Genomic DNA, 24,658 nt, shown 5'->3' with positions numbered 1-24,658 from the left:
TGGGGCTAGTTAGTTTGCTAGCATATTTCGCAAAACAGCACAAAGTGGATGGGACGAGAGGCGGCTCAATTAACAAAATGACAGACGAGTGCTGGATTTCAACTATAATTTTTATTTTGGAAACACCGTGTATAAGGCCACACTGCAAACACCACATAGTGTGCATGTCAGGCCAGAAGACATGCCATGCTTTCAAAAAACGCAGGCACGTTCGCACTATAGGGTGTTGCAGCATGCTTTTCTACCTGCTCTGTTTCCAAAATGAAAATCGTAAGGCTCATTAGGGCCCACTTGTGGTCCTGTTAAAATGTGTCTTGTCCTGTACACCGTGCACTGTTTTGTGATATCTGTGGCTCCCTCGACTTTTTTCTTGTGGGTAGTTTGTAAATCTCAGGTTGTAGGTGTCGTGAGCATTCCGCACTGCAGTAAATTGAGATTTTGAGCAGATTTTGTTCATTTTTAACCTTTTTTTTTTTTTTTTTTGAGGCTGGTAATTGCTTCACCTGGCCTTTGTAAAGCCCATTATGGCCTTGAAAGAAGCATTTCTCTCCATTTCATTATCTTCCTCCATAAGAATACGTAGTTCATTTTGCCTATTTGCCTCTATTATTATTATTTTTTTTTTGCATGAGGTGTTGACCCTTTCAAGTGATCCGTTGGCAAAACGATTAAACTGTAAATGCTCAAAAGCAAAGTGCAAAGTTATACAGTAGATCAAGGAAGTGATCTCTTCTTTTAATGTGCTAGCAAGAAAGGCTTCAAATAACAAATTGGCTTTCTCAGGCACATGAAATTACTAAACCTTGTTGCTCATCTGTCTTAATAAAGAGGTGATTTAAACATTGTTATTGGCTGGCTCCTTTATGCAGGGGTGGAACAGATGTGCCATTTGTGCCATTGAGCGTCAAGCTTGTTTTTCCTGCGCCGAACCACCCCTATTGCGCAAAAGTCGTTTATCAGCGCCATCCTGTGCTGCACAGCCTGAATTGAGCGGCAAGATGCAACCGCCATGATGCCCCATGCCCGAAAACTTGGCTGAAACATCGTGTTTTCGGTTTCAATGTGGTTTTGGTTTTGATTTCATCGAGGCTGTGAGTGGCTACGGAAGTTTGCTTTTGCTTAGCTGTAAGGTTGCAGGCACTACGCGCCTTCTCCATTTGTGTCGCATTTGCACTTTCTTTTTTTTCCCTCGGTGCCGGCCGCTGCGCCACAGTCATTTGAAGATTACTAAGACTGAATGAAATGTTTTTGTGTCGCATCGCAAACAGATAGAAAACAAAATAATATTTGCATGAAAGGTTGTAGTTTCTTGGAGGTGAACTTCAATTTAGTCGACCGTTTTTGACGAACGTAGCTGTATGTATTGAACAAACAGGGTCTTGGACACTTTGCCCTCGCTTGTTAATTAGGTTCACCTTTTTTTTTTGTGAGGTTATTACTCATTTTCGCCTGTTAACTTTTCGGTCTTCTTTGGCTGTGTGGAGGATGGTCCAGCATTGTCTTATAACCTGCTCTTGTTCGTAGTTTACAGGGTACATTCATCGACTCTCGCAACCCCGTGACAGGTGAAGACAAAGCTATGTTCTGCTTCGCATGCTCTGAAACTGCTGTCCGATAGAAAAAATGCAAGCAAATGCCTTGTTTTACGGAGTGCCGCCTGTGAGTTCGCTTAACACCGCCGCCTACCGTACATGAAGCGAGGGCTGTTATCTGATCCCCTTTGACTCTGCGCGTCATCACCCCTTCAACGGTGATAACGCGGTGCACTCGCTGGGGCCGAAAGTATAGCTCCGCATATTGTGAATTTCCGGATATAGTACAACTGCGTTCCTGGTTCGGAGTGGGTTCTACTGCACTGTAGAGCTTGTAATATAGTAGATAAATAGATTAAACTTAATTGACAGGGGGCTAGCACAGGCTGCTGTGCCAGCCCCCTGCCAAACGGCCTTTTTGGCTGCTTCGAGCCTGGTACAAAAGGCACCTTTGCCTGCTCCCAGGACTGCTCCCAAACCCATGTACCCTGTTCCACCCCTGTTTATGTTTCATTATGTTAGCAGTTTAAGACTTGTTACTCACTGGGGAGTTGTGGAAGGTGTTGCATAGAGGCAGTAATAGCAGCCTTGTTGGGATCCTTACAGCTCAATGACTGTTTATTAATGCAAATGTTCACGGTACACAACATTCCTGCATTCACTTCTAAGCATTCTTGCTCAAGCAAAAATGAACAAGTTCCGGGTATTTGAAAAATGTTGTCAAAGAATTTTAGGGTATTATATTATCTTCAGTTTTTTTTTTTTTTTTTTTTTTTTTTTTTTTTGTCTCAGTGACACAAAGGCGGTATCAGGCTGTCATGAACCCTTAACGCATGCTTCATACCTGGGGTTAGGTTGGACGTTAGAAAGGGGCTTGATTGACAAAAAGCCAACCATTGTCTGCTGAAATAATGTTTTTTGGCAAGCTTGGCTGACGCTGTACTCTATAGTCTGGTTGTAGTAAACCTTTTGAAGGGAACACTTTCACTTGGCTAAACTGCACTGTGTTTAATAAAGCCAACAAAACATTTATGCTTGTTGTGTCATTTTGGAGAGCTTTTGCCTTTATTATATCTCACGAGTTTGCGAGTGTTTGAATAAGACATTGTCATTGCCCTTGTTTAGGTGGAAAGATATTTTGATCACCTCATATTGTTTATGCCAGCAGGCATGATTTTATTTACCTTCTTTTGTACTGGAGCTGTTGTACTGCTAGGCAACTGGTGCCTTGAATTTCAAGACATAGTTTTGTGCTTAAAGAGTTTATAAGGTGTTTCTACATTGCAGGAGAGTTTAAGGTTGTTGACAGCATGTATGTTCACTGGAATTTTATTTTTACAGCCGACAAAGTTATTCTTTATGTTGTCTTTATTTCCTTTTCTTTAAGTATTTGGCGCTATATTCTGTCAGCCGTGCAAATAATTCCGGAACTTGGTTCAATTTGTGGCTGTGGGGTCCGGCATATGTGGTTGTATGTCATGATGGGCTGTCATTGTTATGCATTCTGTTTTGAAACAAGGCGAGCTGTGTGTGGTTCCGCACAGGGATCTTTAGCATTAATGGGCACTGATTTGTTCTTACTTATTGACATAGTTGTTTCTGCACATCTGTTATCAAGAAAAAAGTGTAAGCAGTTAGTAGTGTAGAAGACCTGGCAAGTTCTTTTACTATCCAAGGGATTTTCATATTTGGACGGTTTCCTCTGGTTTTATGATTAATCAGAAAGAATCACAAGCTGGCCACATTCTTTTTATTTAGAAGTAGTGTGTCATTTGTCTTAAAAAAATGTACGTTAAGGTAAAGGCAAGCTGGAGCTGATAGCCATTGTCTTCATGCATTGAACTTCACACTTTGCGAGTCAGGAAACTGCAAGAGGTTTGGTTCTATAACTGGAACCATTGTGAGAATGTAGTGCAATTCCTTTTAATTAGCTGTGTCTGGAACCAGTTTGTTTTCTGAAACCAGTTTTGTTGTTCATATACTGTCAGAAACTTCATAATGTGCTGTCTATTCAGCTTGAGCTTTGGTCTTCAGCTTCTCTGATTGCCTTTGGCTTAATTTTTTAATCACTCAATAGCCGTGTTTACCACTTGCAATATCTGGGCAATGAGTAGGAGGGCCACAAGTAACTACGTATATATATATATATATATATATATATATATATATATATATATATATATATATATATATATATATATATATATATATATATATATAGCGAATCAGAATAGGAAATGAGGGGCTCGTTGAAAATCACACAGAAATAAGGGTTGGCAGTCGAGAAAACCTCGGAAAGCAAAGGGTTTCCGAGGTTTTCTCGACTGCCAACCCTTATTTCTGTATATATATATATATATATATATAAATAAATATATCAGCGTAAAAAGATGCATTGACTATGTGTTCATTGGTACTCAGGCGCTGACTGTTTTTTGGAACTCTACTTTTTCATGGGTTATTTATGGACCCTATCAAAACAGAAAAGCCACACAGTCTGTATCTCAGACTGCAACATCAATCGAATGGTCTGGTGGCCTTACCTTTATATTTAGGTCAAAACGAGTTCTGATTTTGCACCAGTTATGGCAACAAACTGTTAGAGTGGTACATATTTATTTCCAACTTTGTCGTGTGGAAATATAGTCAAGCTCTGTCATAGCGAGCCTCACAGAATGTGGCATTTGTTTTTAAAAGCTGAAAGTTTTAATAAGTGGTTTTTCATTGCATTAATGCATACTGTAAGTGTCAATTTATGTCTGTTCAGAAATAGGAATGTGTATATTATAAGTGGGCTTGGTTGGTCGTACATGAGAGGGATAAAATATTTTGCTTTTTTAAAACTGCTTATTCTTTATGGGATGCGTTTTTTGAGATTTTATTGTAGGTTTATTTAGCACACTTCTTGGCTTATCCTCTGAGCCAGAAGATAGTCATAGCTCGTGATTATGGTAGTAAACATCATATTATTATACAATGGTATGTGAGAAACTAGTTATGCATATTATGCATGGAGCTGAGGAGTATTTTATGAGGGCTTGAACTCGTTAACTATGAATGTTCTGAAAAAGGGCCGTATGTCAATGTTGAATGCTGTGTTAATGTACGTTAACAAATGTTGTAGAAATTTTAGGTTTTTGTTCTGTTTTGTGAGTGAGATTTTTATTTAGATGGGCCAAATGATGCACAGAGAATTGGGGGGTGTGGGTGGTCTTGAATAGTGGTGGTGCAAGTTATACCATCCTATTTTTTATTCTTCAGCAAAATCTTGTTTGCTCCATTTATGAAAAGAGTACATTCAGTGCATACAAGCAGCGTGATCGAGACAAACACAGGTGTAGTATGGTAAGAATAGGAAACAATTGAATGCAGGTTGGTTGAAGAGCCTCAACCCTTAGTTGGTGCCCGGGTCAATCTTATAAGGAACAAATTTCTTTTAGATTGTGCAAAGAAGTGAAAAATAAATGGTGACTACAGCTGATGTGCAAGGCGTGAGCAGTGCAAATGTTATGCCTGCTTTCAGCGTACATTACTTGTACTTTCATTCCTTATTGGTACTGCCTTGGTGCATATGTGATATTCATGTTGTACACTGGCTCTTTACAGCTGAGAATTTCAAGAGCCTCAAGGTCCCATACAAAATGGCGCCTGGGGTGCTTGAGTGAACTTATGTATACCTGTAAAGTGTGCACTTGCGGTTTCTAAATGACACTCACTTTGGTGCTTGCGGAGTCAGTGGCTACAATTAGGGTTTTACGCCTATGTTAATATGAAAAAGTGGTATTAGTCTCAAAAGTTATTTTGGTGAGGCCTATGCTGCATTTCATATCTTATTTTCAGTATAGTACAGTTTATAGTACAGTTCAGTATAGTACAGTATAGTTTTTTTTCTTCAACTGAAGTTCAAATTCACAAAATAACCTGGTTTCAAATAGCACCAACAATAGTTCAAAAATAGCAGTGCAAAAAAAAAAAAAAAACAGATAGACTGAGACATGATGACAAGGACTGCACAGTCCTTGCCATCTTGTCTACAAATTTTAGGCTTCACAAGAGCCGTGTTAAGTGTGCTTGTCAGCATTTATTTGGGTATTTATGCGACAATACATGCACAGTATATTTTTAGAATAATTAAAATGCATTGAAGGAGGTTGACTTTTACGATTCCATGCTTGCTGAATGGGATGAAAGCTATGTTGAGGTGACGGAACCTCTGTGCCTTTTGTGCACTTTCTTTGTCAGCTTTTGGCATGTTTTTCCCACACATGAACTGTTTGTTTGGCGACGCACGTCAGTAATGTTGTAGTACGGTACTAAGTACGTTTTGATGACAGATGTGCAACCTTAAATGTCTGACATGAATTTGAGTGATGGGTGGTGCAACTTTCCTGGAAAATGTTATTTTGAGATCCCCGGAGGGGTTTAAGAGCCTGTTTTGGAATTTTATGTAGGAGTAACTGCATCATCAAATGTATTTTTAAAGTATGTACTGTCTTAGATGTCAAGACTTTCAATTCTTTTTTAGGCATGGTGGTGATAAGCTGCACTGAATGCCAGTAATAGGAAGTGCTACCCTCACCTCAGGTGATGGGGTAGTTAACTATAGTACTACAGTAAACCCTTATTTTAATGAAGTTGTAGACAGTGAAAAGAAATATTATTGTTGAAAAATTATTTAGAAAAAGTATTATTATTGACATGTTCTGAAGAATCAAGCACGGTCGCCCAACCATTGGTAGTGTCATGCCAGATCCGCAAAAGCAAGAGAAAGAAATAATTTTGTCTTCGTAGTTTTTGGGGGTTTTTTTTTCTTGCGACAGCCGACCCTCCTCCCCCCATCTTTTCTTTTTATTTTTTTTAATCCTTGCTAGGGAATTTCTGTTTTTCAGGGGAGTTTAGGCTGCTTAGCCATTTCACACCACCTGTTATATATCAAATGCAGTTCGAGTATTCGAGGTCACTGTGCTGTGATTTGGTAAATGGATGATTTGTTACCAAGACATTGTGTACTGCAGGAATATATCGTTCAGATGTCATATTTTGGGTCTGCCTCTGCATTTAGTTATCGTATTTCCTGGTCTACAGGTCGTACCCCGTATAAATGCTCCAAAAAATTCTGCAGATAAGTTGACAAGCTTTTATGAGGTTGGTGCAACACACTGTTTCATAAGCTCAGTGCACCTTTATATTTCCATGTGCAATCTGATCGCCAAGTATGCACAAGCGGGTGCCCTTTTTTTTTTAGCTGACCATTACAGCAATATCTACGTACCTCTATGGGTCTACGTCACTGCTGTATAACTTAGTGAAAATTTTAACAAAAGACCAACCCACTGCAAGGGTAAAAAAATAAGCGAGTCTGGTGAAGGGCTTCCTCGCAGTCAAGAAGATTTGTCCTTGCAACTGCTACATTGTGCCAATGCAAAGCAAGTAGTCGTTGTAGTTGATCACGTGTGGACTTTGATCAGCGGCTTCTGCAATGTTGTGGAATCAACTGACTTCATATAGTGAAAAAAAGGCTCAAATCCGACACAATAGCTCCTGTCCATTCCTTACTTGAGAATTGCAACTTCTTAAAACGGTGCACTCTACTTCCCGCGTTACAGTCTCATCTTTGACAAACATGACGAGACTGATCCTCAGGTAGTAAAGGGAGGGTGCGGAAATGTGGCAACATACCTCTCTTGCCCTCTGCCGCGCATTTTACGCGGGCACTCAAAAGAGCATGCTCACAAGTTTCTGGCTCCGAATTTGGGGCTGAAATCGCGACTTACACACCAGGAAATACGGTAACCCTACATTGTGAGTGATCTCAGCCATAGTAACTGTGTGCGAAGCATATTTTATTACTTGCAGAGGCAGATAAGGTGCTTGAGGCACTTATTTGGCTGGCAGCAGTCCAATACTTTTAGAGTGCTGTTCTCGCAGCTGGCTGTCTTCCGTTTGATCAGAATGGTTGTTACACACACTTCTTGCTCATTTTCTTGCATTGCCTTTTTTTTCCCCCAAGATGTTGTCGGGGGGTCATATGAGGTTGAAAGAATAAAGATGTCCATTCCATTTTCGTGACATTGTTGTGTCTGGTGTCTAAGAGGCGTGTGTGTGTGTGTGTGCTCTGTAATGGGGTGTGTATTCTCGCTATGGGGAAGAGCCTTATGCAGGCCCATTCTGTGGCCCATTTTATGGGAGCCTGCCACATTGGTGCTGAGGCTGCATCATCACGAGGTAAGGACTGCCTTCAGCCTGAGCACTGTGGAATGTGTCCTCTTTTTGCCTTCGGTGCTTTGACTGATTTTTAACAATTTCCAAGCTCCTTGGTTACAGTGCACACAACCAGACCTTGTTGCTGCTGGTTGTTTTTTTATGGCACATATTTTTTTTTTGAGTGTCTGTGTCCATCCACACAAAGATTTCATTATTTTTTTTGCATGCTTTTGATGGTGGAAGCATCTGTATTCACAAATCCCTCCCATATTGCACCCATGACACCCACTAAACCCTTGGGTTTTTGGCTGGAGTGTTCTGTCATTTGGTTTCTCTAATATTTTTGGGCACTACCATGTTTTTACAAGTGGATTTGTTGGTTTCAGTTGTGATACAGGTGCCATCAGAATGACAACTTTAATGTGAGGGAGTGTCATAACTGTAGCCGGTTTTCTTCGTTTTTTTGCTTATTCTGTGCCTTATGAGAAAGTGCTCATGACTACAATCTAAATTACTTCTTTCATTAGCTGATGCATGTCGACTCGTTGTAAAATCTTGGAAAACTTATTCTAATACTTGTGTGAACATCTTGTTGCCATAATGAACCACAGGTCCTGCACTTTCTTTTTTCTTTCAAGCAATTCGCTTAAACCCAGCTTATAATTTTGGTGTAATCACAGGCGGCAAAGCTAGTTGTATTTACAAATTCCAAGTTTTATGCTGTAACCAGCCACTTTTGAAGCAGTTTACTGAATGCTGCACATGTTAGAAATGTTTCGGGTATTTTGCACTTCTTGTTTGGCTGTTTTTGGAGGTGTTCAGAGGTGTTCTTATTGCTGCCACAAGAAGTTTTTATTGCAATTTTTAAACATTTTTATAGCACAATTTTTAAGTGTCCCCGAATCACAACTTAATTAAAAGATTTCATGGTGAAACGAAAGTGCAAAGCAATGACGACAACCAGAAGGAACAATTACAACGGGGCGGTGCACTTCCTGTTGGGCTCATGACTACAATCTAAATTACTTCTTTCATTAGCTGATGCACGTCGACTCGTTATAGAATCTTGGGAAAACTTATTCTAATACTTGTATGAAGTTCTGGTTGCCATACCATTCCATCACGTTGTAATCGTTCCTTCTGGTTGTCGTTGTTTCTTGGCGCTTTCGTTTCACCATGAACCCTTACCAACTTGCCCAGCTTTCTTTGTTACTTTATTTCAAAGGCAGCCATTGAGCTAAGACAACAGGCATAGCTTTTGCCATGCCTTCAAGCAGCCAGTAACAGCCATTGCTGCAAGATCACGTAAAAGTGTTGCCGAGTGATCAATGCCTAAGACTCGTTAATTCTTTACCAGATGCCTATATATTGCGCCATAAAATATGCACAAATTGCTCGGGGCAACTAAACAAGGTATGTAGAGAGAAAGTAATTGAAGCAACTTTACATGAGATAACACATTCTGCTGCACTTTCAGAGAAAAGGATTGTTATTGAAAGCAACAAATCGGGGTACTCAGCAGCCACCCGTAAGCCTTTTATTTTTTGCTCTTGTTGTCGCTGCTTTCTTTTCATTGCATAAGCCTTTGCTTGCTACTGTCAAGCACTGTCTGGCTTGAGCTCGTTGCTACAGAACGTGTACGTCATTGTTCTGCAATCGCATGTCTGTGGCACAAATGCTGAAAAATACAAAATCGGCTTCTTGTGGTCTGCTGCTGTATCGTGCTGATGTGTGAGGTAGAATTTATGATGATGAAAAGAAAAAGCAAAAACACTTGTTACATCTTTGCAGGGATGTGCATACGTAGCTTGAAGTTGAGCCATTATTTTTTGTGGACGCTTTTTGATTGTGTCGCTTTGTGGTGTGGCAGCAAAAGGTTGTTTGCATAAATTGCTTTTTGTATGTGCAGCTTTGCTTTTTGTTCAGGGAGGAACTTTGAAAGCAGCCTTGTGCTTCGTATGGGGTCACTGTGTCAGCTTTGCACAAGGCGCACTCACGTGCGATAAATTTGCTTTCGTACACTTCTCTCGCATTTTCCAGCTTAGCTTTTGGCTAACGAAGTGGTGACTTCTCTGGCTGATTCTCTGCAGCTCCCCGCAGCCCTGAGAAGGACCTGGGCTTCATGCGGATGGGATCTTTCAACAGCCGGGTGAAGCGGACTGCGGCAGCTCTCACCAATCCCTTCAGTGTCCAGAAGCTGAAGCCATGGGGCTCTGCTGACAGCGTAGCTGATGGGGTAAGTGTGGTTTTCTTTGTCTTGGCTCGCCTACAAGAAAAGAAATGCTGTCTGCTTGTAAAAGTTTTCTAAGTTTCCACATTAAAAGGGGTTAGGAATCTAGGAGGAGTGGAATGGAACTACAGTGATGGCACAGGCCTCATGCGAATTTTCAGCAACAGCTGTGCTCTCATACTGGCAAGAGTTTTTTTCTTTTTTCCTTTGTTGCCCCTCCTGAAGCTCATCAAGCATGGGCCGCAAAGCAGTGTACTATGAAGAGCAAAACTTCCGAGCCCAAGGACTCAAAATCGATTCCCGGCCGTGGCGGCCACTTTTCTGATGGAGGTGAAAAGCAAAAACGCTGATGTGTTCGAGTTTCCGGCGCACGTTAAAGATCCCCTGTTTGTGAAAATTAATCCAGAGCCCTCTGCTACGGTGCGCCTCATCGCCTGTGTAGCGTCGGTGCATTAAACCCTACAATCAAGCAAATCAAAATCAATTATGAAGAGAAAAATAGCTGTTGTCATCGTTCCAAAACAAATGAATGTGGGTGCAGCATGCGCAACATTACCAGTCGAAACACGGCCATCAGCAGCCTAATTGTTTCATTTTAGCTAATATCTGTGCGTAAATCATGTGGTGATGGGTCATGTGGTATTATCAGGAGTGAATGGAGCGTGTAATAAATACTGCTAATAATAATAAGGCTTCTCTGCACCTTTGTTTCGTGTCAGTATTATGCATTGTCATTCTGATAGATATTACTTCATTTGAGCTAGTTGCAATCTGCAGAGTGGGTTGATATGGTAACATTTTTGAACGTTAAAAAAATCGCTTCGGTGTTGAGGTAGAAAAAAGCCAGCAAAAGGGATACAAGAAAGAGCGGTTCCTCAGCACGTGGCTGCCAGAGGTACAGAAACAAGGCTGTATGTATTGAATATGTTTGACGAGGAGGTGTTATTGTTGGCAAAAAATATTCGTTGAAAGTACAATCATATCGCCATTCTCAGGGTAAAAATTTCTACTAAGAGCAAAGGGGGCATTGAAAAAGAACATACAGTAGACTTGCAATAATTCAAACTTGGATAAATCAAACTTTCGGTTATTCCAAACAAATTTCAAAATTTTGGTTGGCCCACCATGTTTTCAATGTATTTTAAAGCCGCTTAAAATTCAAACTGCTTCATTAGTAGATTAGGTTAAGGTATGTTACCACCTTTAAAAAGACTGCTATTTTTTTTTAATGCCATTTTTCTCTTCTGACATGTTCAGAACCCCTAAACATTCAAAATGTTCTGCGGAAAGAATCATGTTCTTATCTTAGTTCAAAAGTTATGGCCAAGTTTTTAACAGCTGGTGGATGGTTCTGAAACCGGAACTAAAGTGATGCAGTAATGAAACTGATAACACGGCAAATATCAGCAGCATACGTTAAAAATTTTCTGGTTTCTTTTAGTCTGATACGTAAAAAATTATTCAAAGACAATGTTTGAGTTTTTTTTTTTTTTTTTCTAAACATTGCTTTAAATTTCTGTAAGGGGGATGCGTGACCGCACAAACGTCGCTATTGTTTACTTTGCGTGCCCGTTATGCTCCTGCTGTGAATGCTAGCAGGCTCGTCATTTTCATAGGTATTATTCTTAGTAGAAACAGTAATAACATAGGCTGGACGTTTTTAATAAAAAAGGTGTAGTCAAGTTCAGGATAAGAGGTGACAAAAGCGATAGTTCGATGACAATCGGTACCACGGAGCAAGATATAAAGAGGAGCGCCGACTGTGGCCCAGAAAAATTCTTTTGCTCGGGCCGATAATGTCCACGCGCCGCCGGCCGCCCAGCTTTCCCTTTGCTCTCTTCCTCCTTCGTTTGCCCTCTCGTCGCTGTGCCTCTGTACATGGCTCTTCCCTTCTTCGCTCTCTCCAGAGGCGTCGTTTCTTTCGCAACGATGCCAGTCCTACTATGCAGGAGGAATGCCTGCACGCGCGGAATTTAAACACCCGTGCGCAGCCGGAATAGATGGCGCAGATAATCGCACGCCACCGCATACATGGCGATCGCTTATTCCCTATCGGGGGGCGTTTATTCTGACATTATGAAGACCCGCTAAAAATATTGTACTAACCCAGCAGATGTAAGACGCAACTGAACGACGACGACTTTAGAATCACCAAAGAATGAGTAAGAGTAATATGAAACGCCACAACATGCAGTCTAGCGTGATTCTGCTTACGACAAACCGATGCAGCGCAAAAATTACCCTCTGTTGTTGGCCCGCTCTCCGGCCGCCTGCTTAATTTATGCCACTTCTGTGCATGAACAATGCTTACAAGGGTAGCCCGGAGTCTGCATCGGCAAACGGCAATGAGACACACATTTCTGTGCCAATGACTGAATTGGACGGCTGCCCTGTTGTAATAAGTGTACAACAACACTGTCATCTTGATAAGGCACCCAAGAATATCAAACGCAACCTTCATTGTAACTCGTACCGCAACTTACCACCCGATGTTCACTGTCGCTCTACACTCTACAGTCGTGTTATCTCGTCGATAACGCCGTGGACTCCAAATAAAATGCTGCGATTTGTATGGCTGCAATTTTGGGACTACGAGATTCCCGGCGTTTTTCTTTTCTTTTTTTTTTTTTCCCTCTTTTTTTTAAGCGGCTAATCAGCAAAACAACTGGCTCGTCAAACCTTTTCTTTTGGCGAGTCATCACCACAAAGATATAGGGTCCGGACGAATTCAAATATCGCGAAATGAAGGCTTGTGAAAAGACCGCACTGTCAGGGCCTCGATCTTGAGCAGATTGCTACATCGCGGGCAGTCGTGGGTGATGTTATCGCCTTTCTGTTATTTTCTGATGAGCGTGGGAGTGCCGGTCCGTGTTCTAGGCACACTCTGTTTTGGACATAAGTTGGAGAACGGCGAGAAAGCTGAGGCAACTTTTATAGTCGCTAGTGATCAGAACCAGTTGCTCCTTTCGCCTTTTGTAAAACCTGTTAAAACACAGCCGAATTGGTGTTCACAAATTTACAAAACGGAGTCACATTTTCGGCAAGCACTGCGCAAAAGGTAGTGTTTGTATAGCAGCCATATGTCTATATGTGCGCTCTACATTTTGTTTTCCCGCCATGCAAACCAATCCTTAACGCATCTTTGCCGTGCCGTACGACCACTCAATTCCTTTGGGTTCGGGTTACCCAGAAGGTGCTGTCGAACAAGTTAATCAAGCCGTGCGAAGGAGGAGCGCAATGAACGCGAAGCGGCGCCAACGCAGGCCCAAAGCACTCCGTGCCCAAAACTACCATCGCCGAAGCAGACGACAAAAGCCGACGGAATGCGTTCCGCTAACGCGCCCGCCGGCGCACGGGGAACGCCAGCCGCTTAGCCGCCGGACCATTCGCTGCGCCATCTACATTGCGCTCCGCGAGTGATGGACATTAAGAGCCCGCAGGAGAGAGTGAAGTCGGCGCTCCTGTTTATCTTGCTCCGTGTTCGGTACACACAGTGAATGCTCCAGTCGAAGACCATTGTGGGCATGAATGAATCGGTTGGTGCTGCAAAGCTTGGGAACCTGGAGAACAATTGTGAGGTGCGGCTCCGAGAAACTTTACTGCAAGGTAATAAATAGGATTATAGGTATGCGGACCCTATCATCTGTTTTTGCACATTTAGTTGCCTAAGATGTCCATATGGCCTGCCCATCCTACCTTTTGGTATATATGAGGCTGCGGGACAGTTTAACGATGGAAAAAGAAGTACAGCAGATATTTTCAAGGAAGCGGGCATCGAACCTGGCCACCACACTCTTGTAGCATGTCGTACCAGTGACCAGTATCGAGTAAAGCAGGGTAAGCACCAGTCAATGGGTGAGACAAAACACCTCTGCAAGAAAATATGGGCAGCAACAAAAAACAAAAAAGAGCTCGTGGCAGCCAAGAAGAGCCCTAGCTATGAACCCGGTTCATTTTAATGTTCTAGGACAACATTATCTGGTTTAAACACGAATTGAAAAACTTTGTTCTTGTTTTTCTTAAAACTTGATATTTTGTACTTTCTTCTTACACGAACAGTTGTAACTTTGAAAGAAATCTTTTTTTTTTTCAATTAAATTTCGCGGGCTTTTCTTTTTATTACTGCGCTGTGCAATGAACTGGGACTTAAGGTAAGTTTTGATGTAATCATGATTTATTTTGAAGAATGCAGACAAAAATGACACATTTTGACACATTTTTCTGCTGTTTTTTTTATATTTTCACTATAACTTGATTTCATATTATCGGATGGAAAAGATCTTTGTTAGTTGCACAGTCCGGTTATTTGGCTACCTCTGTACCAAATATTTTGCAATTCCTGCAATCCATTCAATAGCTATGAATGTTCGCGTAACGGCAAAGTTTGGGGTATTTTTTGTCCATAACAAGCATCATTTCTTTTATTCCCACTATTTTTAACTTTTACATATCATAAAAGATAGTCCTTTATAAGGTCCATAAGAAATAAAAAAATTACCGGTTGAAATTTTAAAAATTTTTGGAAAAGGTGGTGACATACTTTAATTTGTACTTCTTGTCTGTGCGTGTGAGAAAATATTTGCTTCATTTGCCGCTTCTCGTTGCACATTTGCATCCTTATATCGTTAACAGTCAAAAGCCGATTACCTGCTTACACGTGTCAAAGCAATGAACTGGTGGCCCTTACTGGTGTCGAAAACTTTGTTTTGAACTCTCAAGCAAAGACAAACCAGTCATCCATTTGTTTTTGTTTTTGTTTTTTTCTTTCAAAGTGTGAATAGCACTTCAGTACTGTGTGTGAATTATTGTACAATTGTATATGTGAATGTTTATGTGAATATACAATGGTATGTTGTATATGTGAATGTTTCATTACAACACAGGATGGTATGTGCCCTGAGTCGCATATATGAGAAATTCTGATAATTCAAACTTCTGATAACTCAAACAAACTCCTGGGGTCCCTTCGAGTTTGAATTATCGCGAGTCTACTGTAGTAGTATGTAATTGTTTCTACTGCTATACCGTAATACATTGTACGAATGTGTTTGCATTAGTGCAAGGAATCCTGTTTAATAAACCAGTATTGTTTCTCAGTGAAGCAGCTCTTTCACAAAACGCTTCATCCGTGAAATGGTATCATTAGACTGTTATATCTAGATACATAGTACATCACGTTTGAAAAAGATAGCATACACAAACATGATAGCCCAGGGTCATAATGCAGGCATTGGTGACGCCACCTAATAGTGAGGTCACCGGAGCCAACTGATAATCAGCAGGCGATTCAAGGACAACATTTGTGCGGCAGTGAAAGTTGACTGTAGAAAGCGGTCCACAAGCGAAAATTCTGGATATGTGACATGGGAACACAGTGCGAAAGATGGGGTGGTGATTTATAGACCTTTGAAATGGATTGCAAACCTTGCAGCATAATTGTAAGCTTTGGCTCAAATATCCTTTAGCACGTAAGCTCACAATTAATTGCATGGGCTTATATACCATATTCTAGACATATTTCATGACCCCTTTAGCATGCAAGTTGCATCAATAAACTCTCCTTCGGTGCACTAATACCAAGATAATTAGAATTACTTCAACAGCATGCGTGCAATGAATAGCTTGGTGCATAAAATGTCTAATTTTTCACAGGATCTTTCAGTGGAAAATCAGTGTGGCAAGAATCCTGTGCACATCTCTTTCCGTCTTTGTCTGTTTTGTTCGCTAGTAGTTTAGGGTTTGCACCCCGAGTGCCAAGTCTGTACAAATGATGAGCTTGTATAGCGGCACACGGGTCAAGTGTGTCATAAAAGTGCACAGGTAGAGTATGTCAAGCACATCAAATTTTTATTGTAGTCTTTATTATTTTGCTGCAGTAGGCCATTGTGCCATTTTAGAAAAATAACTGAAAAAGTCCAGGCCTTGGCGTGTATCTCTCTCGACTACTGAAGTGTTAAGCACTGCATTGTCTGTAACAGATCATGCCTGCAGCCGTGTTTCACTGAATAATCTAAAATTCGTGTGTGCGGTCAGGGGTTACTACGAATTTATCAACTTTATGCTAAAAGATCATTTCATTTTTGAAATGAATAAAATAAATTTTGCCGCTGATTTTGCCGGGCATGGGTACTTGCTTGCAGCCCCGGAAGTTTCGCATATTCTAGAGGTGTCAATTTTTTACCTTGTAGTGGAATAGGTCTGCCATGCAAAACTTAGTGACTTTGACAGCTCTAATGAAGGGTGTGCTTGGGCTTTTGCAACACGACGTGGTGCCAGAAGTGCACTCACTGAATGGGCAATTGTTTGCATGTTCGTACGCTTGGATTTTTGTTCACTGTGGGAGTTCTGCTGCAGAGGTAGTGATTTGAGCTTCATTCACAGCAGAGCTGCAGAAATGTGTGCTGTGGCATACTAAAGGTCGTGGTAGCTAGTAAAATGCTGAGTCTTAACAAGGACACTCATTCTATACTCGCCACAGCTAGCACACTAGATGAAATGGAGTAAGGGCGATTGCCCCTACCAATCCTTCCAAGATCGGCTGTGACAAAGCTAGCCTTGCTAATGGCAAGCTTGTGCAGATCACCAATATTAACACTATGGTCCATAATAAGGAATTTATAAATTTCTAACTTTTTTCTAAAACGGAATATATACATGCCTAATGTGTAAACGTATAACCTTTTGGATAGTGAAGCAAACATTTAGGATACAGAACTGCAAGTTAAGTCAAGGTCTTTTGTGCTCAATGGATCATACATTGAATGTAACTCGTTCCAGCCAAGTACAGCCTATTTCTCAAGAAATGTTGTCTTGCCTTTTATGAAAAAGGCATCGTATAGGTTGACCAGACTTTGAGATGTTTCAAAAATGATGCGCAGTTACTGCAACGTTTGAAAACCTCTAGCCTTGTAGCATATGCTCATTAGCTACTGCTGTAAAGGAGAAAAAAGTGAGGTGTTTTGTAGGAGCTAGAACTCTACTATTTAGTCTCGAAAGCATATATATGACACTCGTAAAGGGGACATTGTAAAGAACTTTTGGCATTAACCTGTTATCACTTACATTTAACTGAACCTTTTAGTGGTGTTTGTGTAGCCTAATTGTGTGACTTCAAATGTTTGCATCGATCTTGCTAAATGGGTTCTACGTCTCTGGTGGCTTTGGAAATACTAAGAGCTATGGTGGGGCAGGTGTCCAGGGGGACTGTTGGATACAGGCTGTTTCATTCCTGTACTCTGCAACCTTATTGCAGCTGGCTCCGAGCATGCCACCTCCAAAGAGTGCCGTGAAGAAGAAGAAATCGAAGAAAGTGGTTGACTTTCCCAGGTAATATGCAAATTTCATGTTATATCAAAGTGCAATCTTCATATTGTGGGTATGCGTATGTGCATCTCTTCAAGGGTCCTCATGAGGCAGATGTCACTTTTCAGGTGTGCGAGGTATTTTAAAACGCGATGCTGAATTTAGGTACCGCAATACAGCTACCATATCTGAGGCAGAAATACATTTTCACCAAAATTTGGGAACTACATCTCCTGGTGTTTGTTTTGAGAATTTTTCAATTGAACTGCCCATCAGCCAGAATAACCATTTAATTTGACTTTAGAAATGGCTGCACAGTCTGATCAGGCCATTCTTGGGAGATGCTGGCCGTTGATTCAGCGATGGCGGCCTTCATTGTGTCTTTCCTGTAATTTGATTTTGTTGGCCTCCCTGTCAATGGTGCTACTAGCACAGCGGTCTGACGGGTTTAAAATCTGTAGAGCTAGGAGGCCACAAGTAGGGAGTTACATGGTTGTGGAAGTTCTTGGCCAGCTTTGCCTGGGCAACAAACGTGTTGTGGGTGGGGAGCCAAATCTTATAGAAAATTATGAGGCCTTCCTTTCGACACCCAGGGCTTTACAATCATGCCAAGCACCTCCATGTACACAGCCACATTAATGCGGAGTTTTTCTTCAAAAAAGTGTGGTGGTCAGATGTTACCTTCATTGCTAATGATGATTAGCACCATTTTCATTTGCATTTGCACTATTGTACACACATCATCAGGGCTTTTACAAAGCCACGTGTCATCACACCTGTTAGCGTTTGGCTCCTGGTCAAAGTTGTTTTCCATATAAAAAAAAGAAAGAGCACACTCCACAATCCACAGGATTCTTCAGCCTGTTCAGCAGCAGTTTGTATTGGAGCAGGCAAGTTTTATTGGATGTGAAGCTCCTCGTGACATAGGGATAGTATCCCAAGATGCTGGAGGCATTCTAACAGCACCTGCCTGCTGACTGCACCTTCTATTCTATTCCATTCTCCATTCAGGAAGGTGGCAAATTTGTAGTCAGTCTGGTCTTCAGCCAGGTTTAAGAGGACTGCATGGCTATGGTTGCTGGAAATTAGGCTGATGGGCCGGCTAATCTCGTTTTCCCATACAACGATGTGTTGCCATAGGGATAAAAGACATTGAGCAAATGGCACGTTGGTTTACTGCAGTGTCCTAATTTGCACTTGCCATGTTCACCACTGAGACATTTAAGAACTAAATTGCGGTTTCAATAACTTCTGCTTTACCAAATTTCCTTATTTCCTTACTTTCTGTTGCTTGAACAAGTTTCTTTGTGAATTGAAAGGTGAGAAAGTAGCACTCTCTGCTTACTTAGGCATTCACATCACTGTTTACACTTATAAAATGCCCGGAAAGACTTATTCAGGTAAGAACAAGTAAGGGAACGAAAAGTAAGACAGAAAAATAAAGCCTCAATGGAAAATGTTGCGAGGGCATTGCAGTCGACTGGCATGCTGTCTGCCCCATGGCTTTTATCCAAGAAAGTACACAGATGAGGGCCTTAGAATGGCAGACCAACTGAATTTCCAGGGACCATAGCATGACGTTTTCTGCGTCAAATGGTAGCTGCCATTTTGGTAAAAATGCAGTGTATGAGAGCTGTCAATATATACGAAACCTAGATACATATCGCCACGACGCAACTGCTGTTTAAAGGAACCAAAAAAGGCTTTTAATGAGGAGAATGTTTTCCTTCCTATCTAAACCTAGGAATCACAGATAACCTGCCCCACAAGCATGTCCTCGGGCATATGGCCCATCGTCGTCTTCGCGGCTGGCATCCGTGTGTCGAGATTTTGGCGCACGTTAAAGATCCTCACGTGGTCAAAATTAATCCTGAGCCCTGCACTACGGCCCTAATGTAGCTTCGGTGCATTAGACCCCACAGACAAATCAAGAATTAACGAGAGATCCATTCCTGGCCATTCTTGCTGTGCTTTCATATATGAAGTGTGGTGCAGCGAAACTTTAAATTCATGCTCACAGGGGGTCCAAATTTATTAGAAGCTCCATTGTGTAGTGGCTTTCTTAGTCTGCTTTTAGTTTTATTCTTGTGTGAATGTAATAATGTACCTGTATAGAAACAATTTTTTACATTGCCTTGCAGATGTCTTGTCCTCTCTTTACCTCCTCTTACCCTTTAATGCTTAAAGGTAACTTTAGCCAGAGTAGTCAGGGGGCTCTTGAATTGAGATTCAACATCAGTGTAATAGCAACAAGAATTTCGCAGCCTGAGGTACTTCCTATCTGTGTTCTCTTCAAGGTTCTTGAAAAATGTTCCATAGTATGATGCAGAAATGCTAATCAACTAAACTACATTGTTGTCTTGAGTAATGAAAGGGAAGGAAGTTTTTTACCAATGTTTGCATATTTGTGAATTATTATTCTGATTCTCGCCTCATATTTGTGACTCATATGAAGATTGTGTCTGCCATTTGTCGCCCGTGACGAAGAAACTTTATTTTATTTAAAAGGCGTGGTGTTCTTCAATACCATGAACACTTTCACAGCTGCAAATGGTTTTATTCAGTGAGAAATTTAACAATTGAAATAGCAAATTTCAATTATCCTGCTGCATTGTGAATTTCGGATGTTTAATGGTGGAGTTGAGGGAAGTACCTAAAACAAATACGTTGACTCCGTGTAGCATCCAAACCCTGCAATTCAACAGGAACTGAAAATGAGGCTGCGGCCATTTACAAATACTGTCAATGTCTAGTACACCCATCGTTGTTGATTCTCCTGCTCCAGACAATCCTGTGCTGGAGTGTGGGCTCCCTAGCAAAAATTCTGATACAAATTCTAATACACGTATATGCTTATTGCCACTAATAGACCTATCAGTTTGTATTAGTCTATTAGGTCTATCAGTCTGTATTAGTCTATTAGTCTGTATTAGTCTATTAGATCTATCAGTCTGTATTAGTAGTAGTCTATTAGGTCTATTAGTGTGTATTAGTCTGGTAGGTCTATCAGATTGTATTAGTCTGATAGGTCTACCAGAGTACTAGTTCTATCAGAACCAGTGGCAAGTTCGAACAAAGCAATGAAACATGGCAACACATTTTATTATCAGAGTACACAGGCAAATTCCTCTGGCTGACAGAAATCTCGCTGAATAATTTAGTGATACAAAAGTTCGTAACCTAAATAAGAACGAACAAATAAATTACAATGCGAATCCACAAAATAGCTGCAACATGCAATCAGAAAAGCTCGTCAAACCTGTACGGTCCAGCCATAGGTACATATCGAGCGCATTAATGGCCGATTGAACACCATTCCCATTTCGATGCAACTTCAAAACGGCATTCACCCTTCCGCAACACGCGATTAGAATAGAGTCTCTTCTTCGTGAGGCATTCCCTTGAGAATGAACAAAGGAGTCCGAACCGGCGAGGTGACGGGTCAAAGATGGGTCGGGCGGCGGCCCGGATCATATTTGTCAATGTTAAGCTGGCGCTAGACACATCACCAACACTTCTGGATGACGTGATGCACACTCCTTCTTCGATGTCAGGCGTTCGTTACACAGCATACCAGACAGCGCAAAGATGTCCGGAGCCGGGAGGTGACGGGTCCATGATGGATCGCGCTGCGGCATGGTTCATACTTGTCAAAGTTATACGGGCGCTAGACACATCTCCAACACTTCTCGATGACGCGATGCACACGCGTCTGATGTGAAATAACGCCAAAAGCCGCTTCCTTCTAACCGTCTTCTTCCCGAACGTACACACACGCCAGCCGCACTTTGATGTTGTCGCCATATTGGCTACCCAACGAAGACCATTGGCATGGCTTGGCTTGACTTCGTTGCAGTTTTTTCAGCTTAGTTAAATTTCTTTCTGCTCTTCTTGCAGCCTCGCAGGTAAGGTCAGGTAAGGGGGCTTATCGCTGGCGCAGCACTCCCAGCTCCCATCAGCTCTCTTCATGTAGTGCATTTTTTAGGAGCGAAAAAAAAAATGTTGACCTATTTTGCATACTAATTTGGTTGGAGATCTACGGAGATTTATTAGTGAAAAAAACGCTTCATAACATTTTACCAAATAAAAATTGTTGCTCAAGAACGATCATTTCAACCTTTTGTCTTGTGATTTTCCGAAAAAATAAAAATTCAGGAAATCGCACTTTGCGGGTCCATTTGTATTAGTTTTTATTGAAACCAATACGTCTCTATTAGTTTGTATTAGACTCAGGTCTATCAGATCTATTTGTATTTGTAAACTAATACAAACTAATAGGTGTATTTGTATTAGACTAATACAACCTGTATATGAAACTTATAAAACTGATACAAGTTTGTATAAGACTAATACATGTCTTATACACCTAATACAAAAATGTATAAGACTAATACAAGTTTCTATCAGAATTTTTGCTAGGGCTTGCATTTGATACCGTTTAACTCCAATCTAGGTAGGCCTAGGCTCAAGGCCTACCCCTGAAATTCGCAAGGTCAGAAAATCTTAGCTCGAATGTAAGCCGAATGAAAAAAGGCACAGGACTGGGACTAGAACATGCACTTTATTACTACGCTTGCAGCGCTTATCGTAGCATGTTCAATGGTCACTCCTCGTCGTCGTCATTGTCAACATCGCAAACCTCTTTGTCGCTGTCCTCTTCACTATTCTCTTCCTCTTCCTCCTCTTCCTCTTCCCATAGAGTTTCATACAATAACAACTAGAGAGAAATCTGGTGCTGCGATTGTCCGCCGCAATGGGCGTGATGGGTAGTTCTGGATTCGGATTGGCATTCGATGGCTTGCGGAAGTTATTACGGATTGAATCGTGCAGCCAGTTTCGTTTTCATTTTGGGCTTGTATTAACGCATTTGCCTATGTTAGAAGAAGCGTTCAAATACGTTTCTCCTTGAACTGAAGGCCGCACGTGCGCTGACGCTGCCCTGAGAGGAAATGTTTTATAACCTGAGTAGCGAATCGGGTGGGTTATTGATTCATTGCCTGCACAGCGAGCACGAAAACACAAATGACGGCTCTGTATGCGGTGAAGTTGCCTGTGAATTAGGAGTTGTGGCGCTGCTCATTCAGCACAGCAATGCATTTTCAAAGCTGACGACAGTTGCGAATTGCTTGGAACAGCCACACTTTCCGTACGAATGCTGGCTCCTACGGCGTAGACCAGCAGTACTGGCGGCTGATGGGCATGCAGCTTGATGAATGTCAGTAATTCAGGCTAGAATAACTTCTCCAAAGGTAATCGGTTCCTTTTTTTAGGAGCAAAAAACTTTTCTTAATATAACAACTACAAGCGCCGAAACTTTTACAAATAGTTTTTTAAAGAAGTCCGCGTCCCGCTGTAGTTAGCGGCAAATGGCAAACCTACCTACTCTGCAAACCTTCTCGACTCCGCGTCTGCTTTTTATTTAAATGCGCCGTTTTATTATAACAAAACCAGCTTTTGGTCACTAGCTTTCTTGTTTGCCATGTAATTTGTAAACAGCAAACCAGGCAATAAGAGTTTTTTTGTCGAAAAACACAATTTGCACAGCCATAGGCCCGTTTCGATCCTACGCAATCCGGTTCCAGAACTACCCATCATTCCCATCGAAGCGTAAGTGCCGACTCTGAGTTCGCGTTGACACTAGTGCCAGCTTCCCCTCTAGTTATTATTGTATGAAACTCTATGCCTCTTTCTCCTCACTTCCATCCAGACCATTCGAGATGCTGCACTTGCGGAAGGGAAGGCCCGCACAATTAGGTCAACCGAATTTCGTTAAATGCCGCGGTGACCCAGTTCGCCACTTGGCTGAGTGAAGCGTGCTTGATGTGCCCAGTGAGTGTTAGTTGATCTCAGTGTCAGCCAGTCGTTGTAATGCTTCCACAGCCTGTCCTTAAATGGCTTGTTGATGGCCTTGTCAAGCGGTTGTAGCTGGCTCGTCATACCGCTGGGTATTACCACAATGTCCGTACTGCCCTCCAAAAGCACGGGCTTAATGGCATCTGTCAATTGGTCGCGTTAGGAGTCTAGAACCAGGAGTGAGTCCTGAAACAGCAGAGCTCCGGCACAGCAGTGCCAAACAGTGTTAACCCAATCTTCTACAAGGGCCCACGCATCCACCCATTCTCGTGGGCTCGTGCAACGATGTTTTCAAGGAAAACTTCCCCGGATGGAAGATTCTTCCTCTTAAAGGAGTACTGACACGAAATTTCAAAGCAGAGATAACTATGTAAAACGCTTCCTTTTTATCAGGAGATATCTCCCAGCAAGTTTCAACAGCAACCGTTCAGCGAAACATATTTAAAATCCATTTTAATCTTCGCCCGCACGAGAAAGCCCAGAGCGGGCCGACGTGACATCATCTGCTACGTGCCCCAAACTGCCGACGTCGGGGCTCCCGTGACGAAGCCGACGCGCTGGCTGTGGTTGGCGCGCGCTGCTCGGGCGTGTGTACACGTCATGGTTCTGGGACTGACGTCATGCTGCCCGGGTCTGTGGGGACGGCGAAGACCTCGGCCGGTCTGGGCGCGCGCGTGCGCTCGCTCGCGCGCGCTTCCAGAGAGGCAGCGATACGGCAAGAATGGTGACGCCATGTCATACATGCTGTCATGGCGGCCGCTCGGCGTTTTTTTGTCGAAACCGAAACCGGCACGAATAAACGACGCCGTAAATGAATGTTTACGCTGCGCTCGACCGCCTTATCTGTCATTCTGTGATTAGTGGGCTGGTAGGCACGCATAGCAGCGGAAAAAACGTAACATAAAAATTTCGTGTCAGTACTCCTTTAAAAAGAATGTGCAGCAGTAGCTTTTGCCCATCGGCTGTGCAACACAACATCACGGTGGTGCGCTGCTTCTCGTAGCCTGCAGGTTTGACTTTCACTTCTTTTGCACCCTTCTCATTCACGGTGTAGGCCACAGGCACGTCGCAATACAGCGAGGTCTGATCGGTGTGGCCAATCTGGCCCAGTCTGTACTCCTTTCCAAGCCGCTTTTTGATGACAAAGCGCTGGAGTGCGACTAGCTTCTCCTCAAAGTCAGGGGGTAATTTTTGGCACGCAGACATCCAATGTCGCAGGCTGAACCCGAACCACTTCATAAAACAAGCGACCCAGCCCATGCTGACCTTGAACTGAGTCCGCACGATGCCGCGAATGTTTGCGATCTCCCTCGCCTTTGCCTGTGTTATCTCCGTCGTCACAGGCATTCCACCCTCTCTTTGCTGCCGGATAAAGTCAGCGATTTCCTTCTCCACCTCAAGGTGTGACGTTTCTTGGGTCCTGTGGAGGCCATTCGCTTGGTAGCGCAGTTGAAAAGTTCGTTCCGCTGCTTCCGCCATCGGTGCACGTTCTTCTAATCGACACCAAAGTCTCGCTGTGCTTGAAGATTTGAAGTTC

General features: G+C 42.2%; 1 protein-coding gene across 1 annotated transcript in view; it reads left to right on the top strand.

The window, feature by feature from the left end:
* The window catches only part of LOC144155676 (uncharacterized), a 42,500-nt gene that overhangs the window by 4,239 nt on the left and 13,603 nt on the right, over nucleotides 1-24,658 (top strand). Inside the window, exons 3-4 of the mRNA XM_077687270.1 lie at nucleotides 9,827-9,972; nucleotides 17,219-17,292. Of these exons, the coding sequence (XP_077543396.1) occupies nucleotides 9,827-9,972; nucleotides 17,219-17,292 (220 nt within the window). The remainder of the gene's footprint in view (nucleotides 1-9,826; nucleotides 9,973-17,218; nucleotides 17,293-24,658) is intronic.

Source organism: Haemaphysalis longicornis, unplaced genomic scaffold (genome assembly GCF_048455015.1).
Source record: "Haemaphysalis longicornis isolate Haplotype H1 unplaced genomic scaffold, Haemaphysalis longicornis Haplotype H1 scaffold_1, whole genome shotgun sequence".
Lineage (NCBI taxonomy): Eukaryota > Metazoa > Arthropoda > Arachnida > Ixodida > Ixodidae > Haemaphysalis > Haemaphysalis longicornis.
This window is presented reverse-complemented; position numbering and strand designations above follow the sequence as displayed.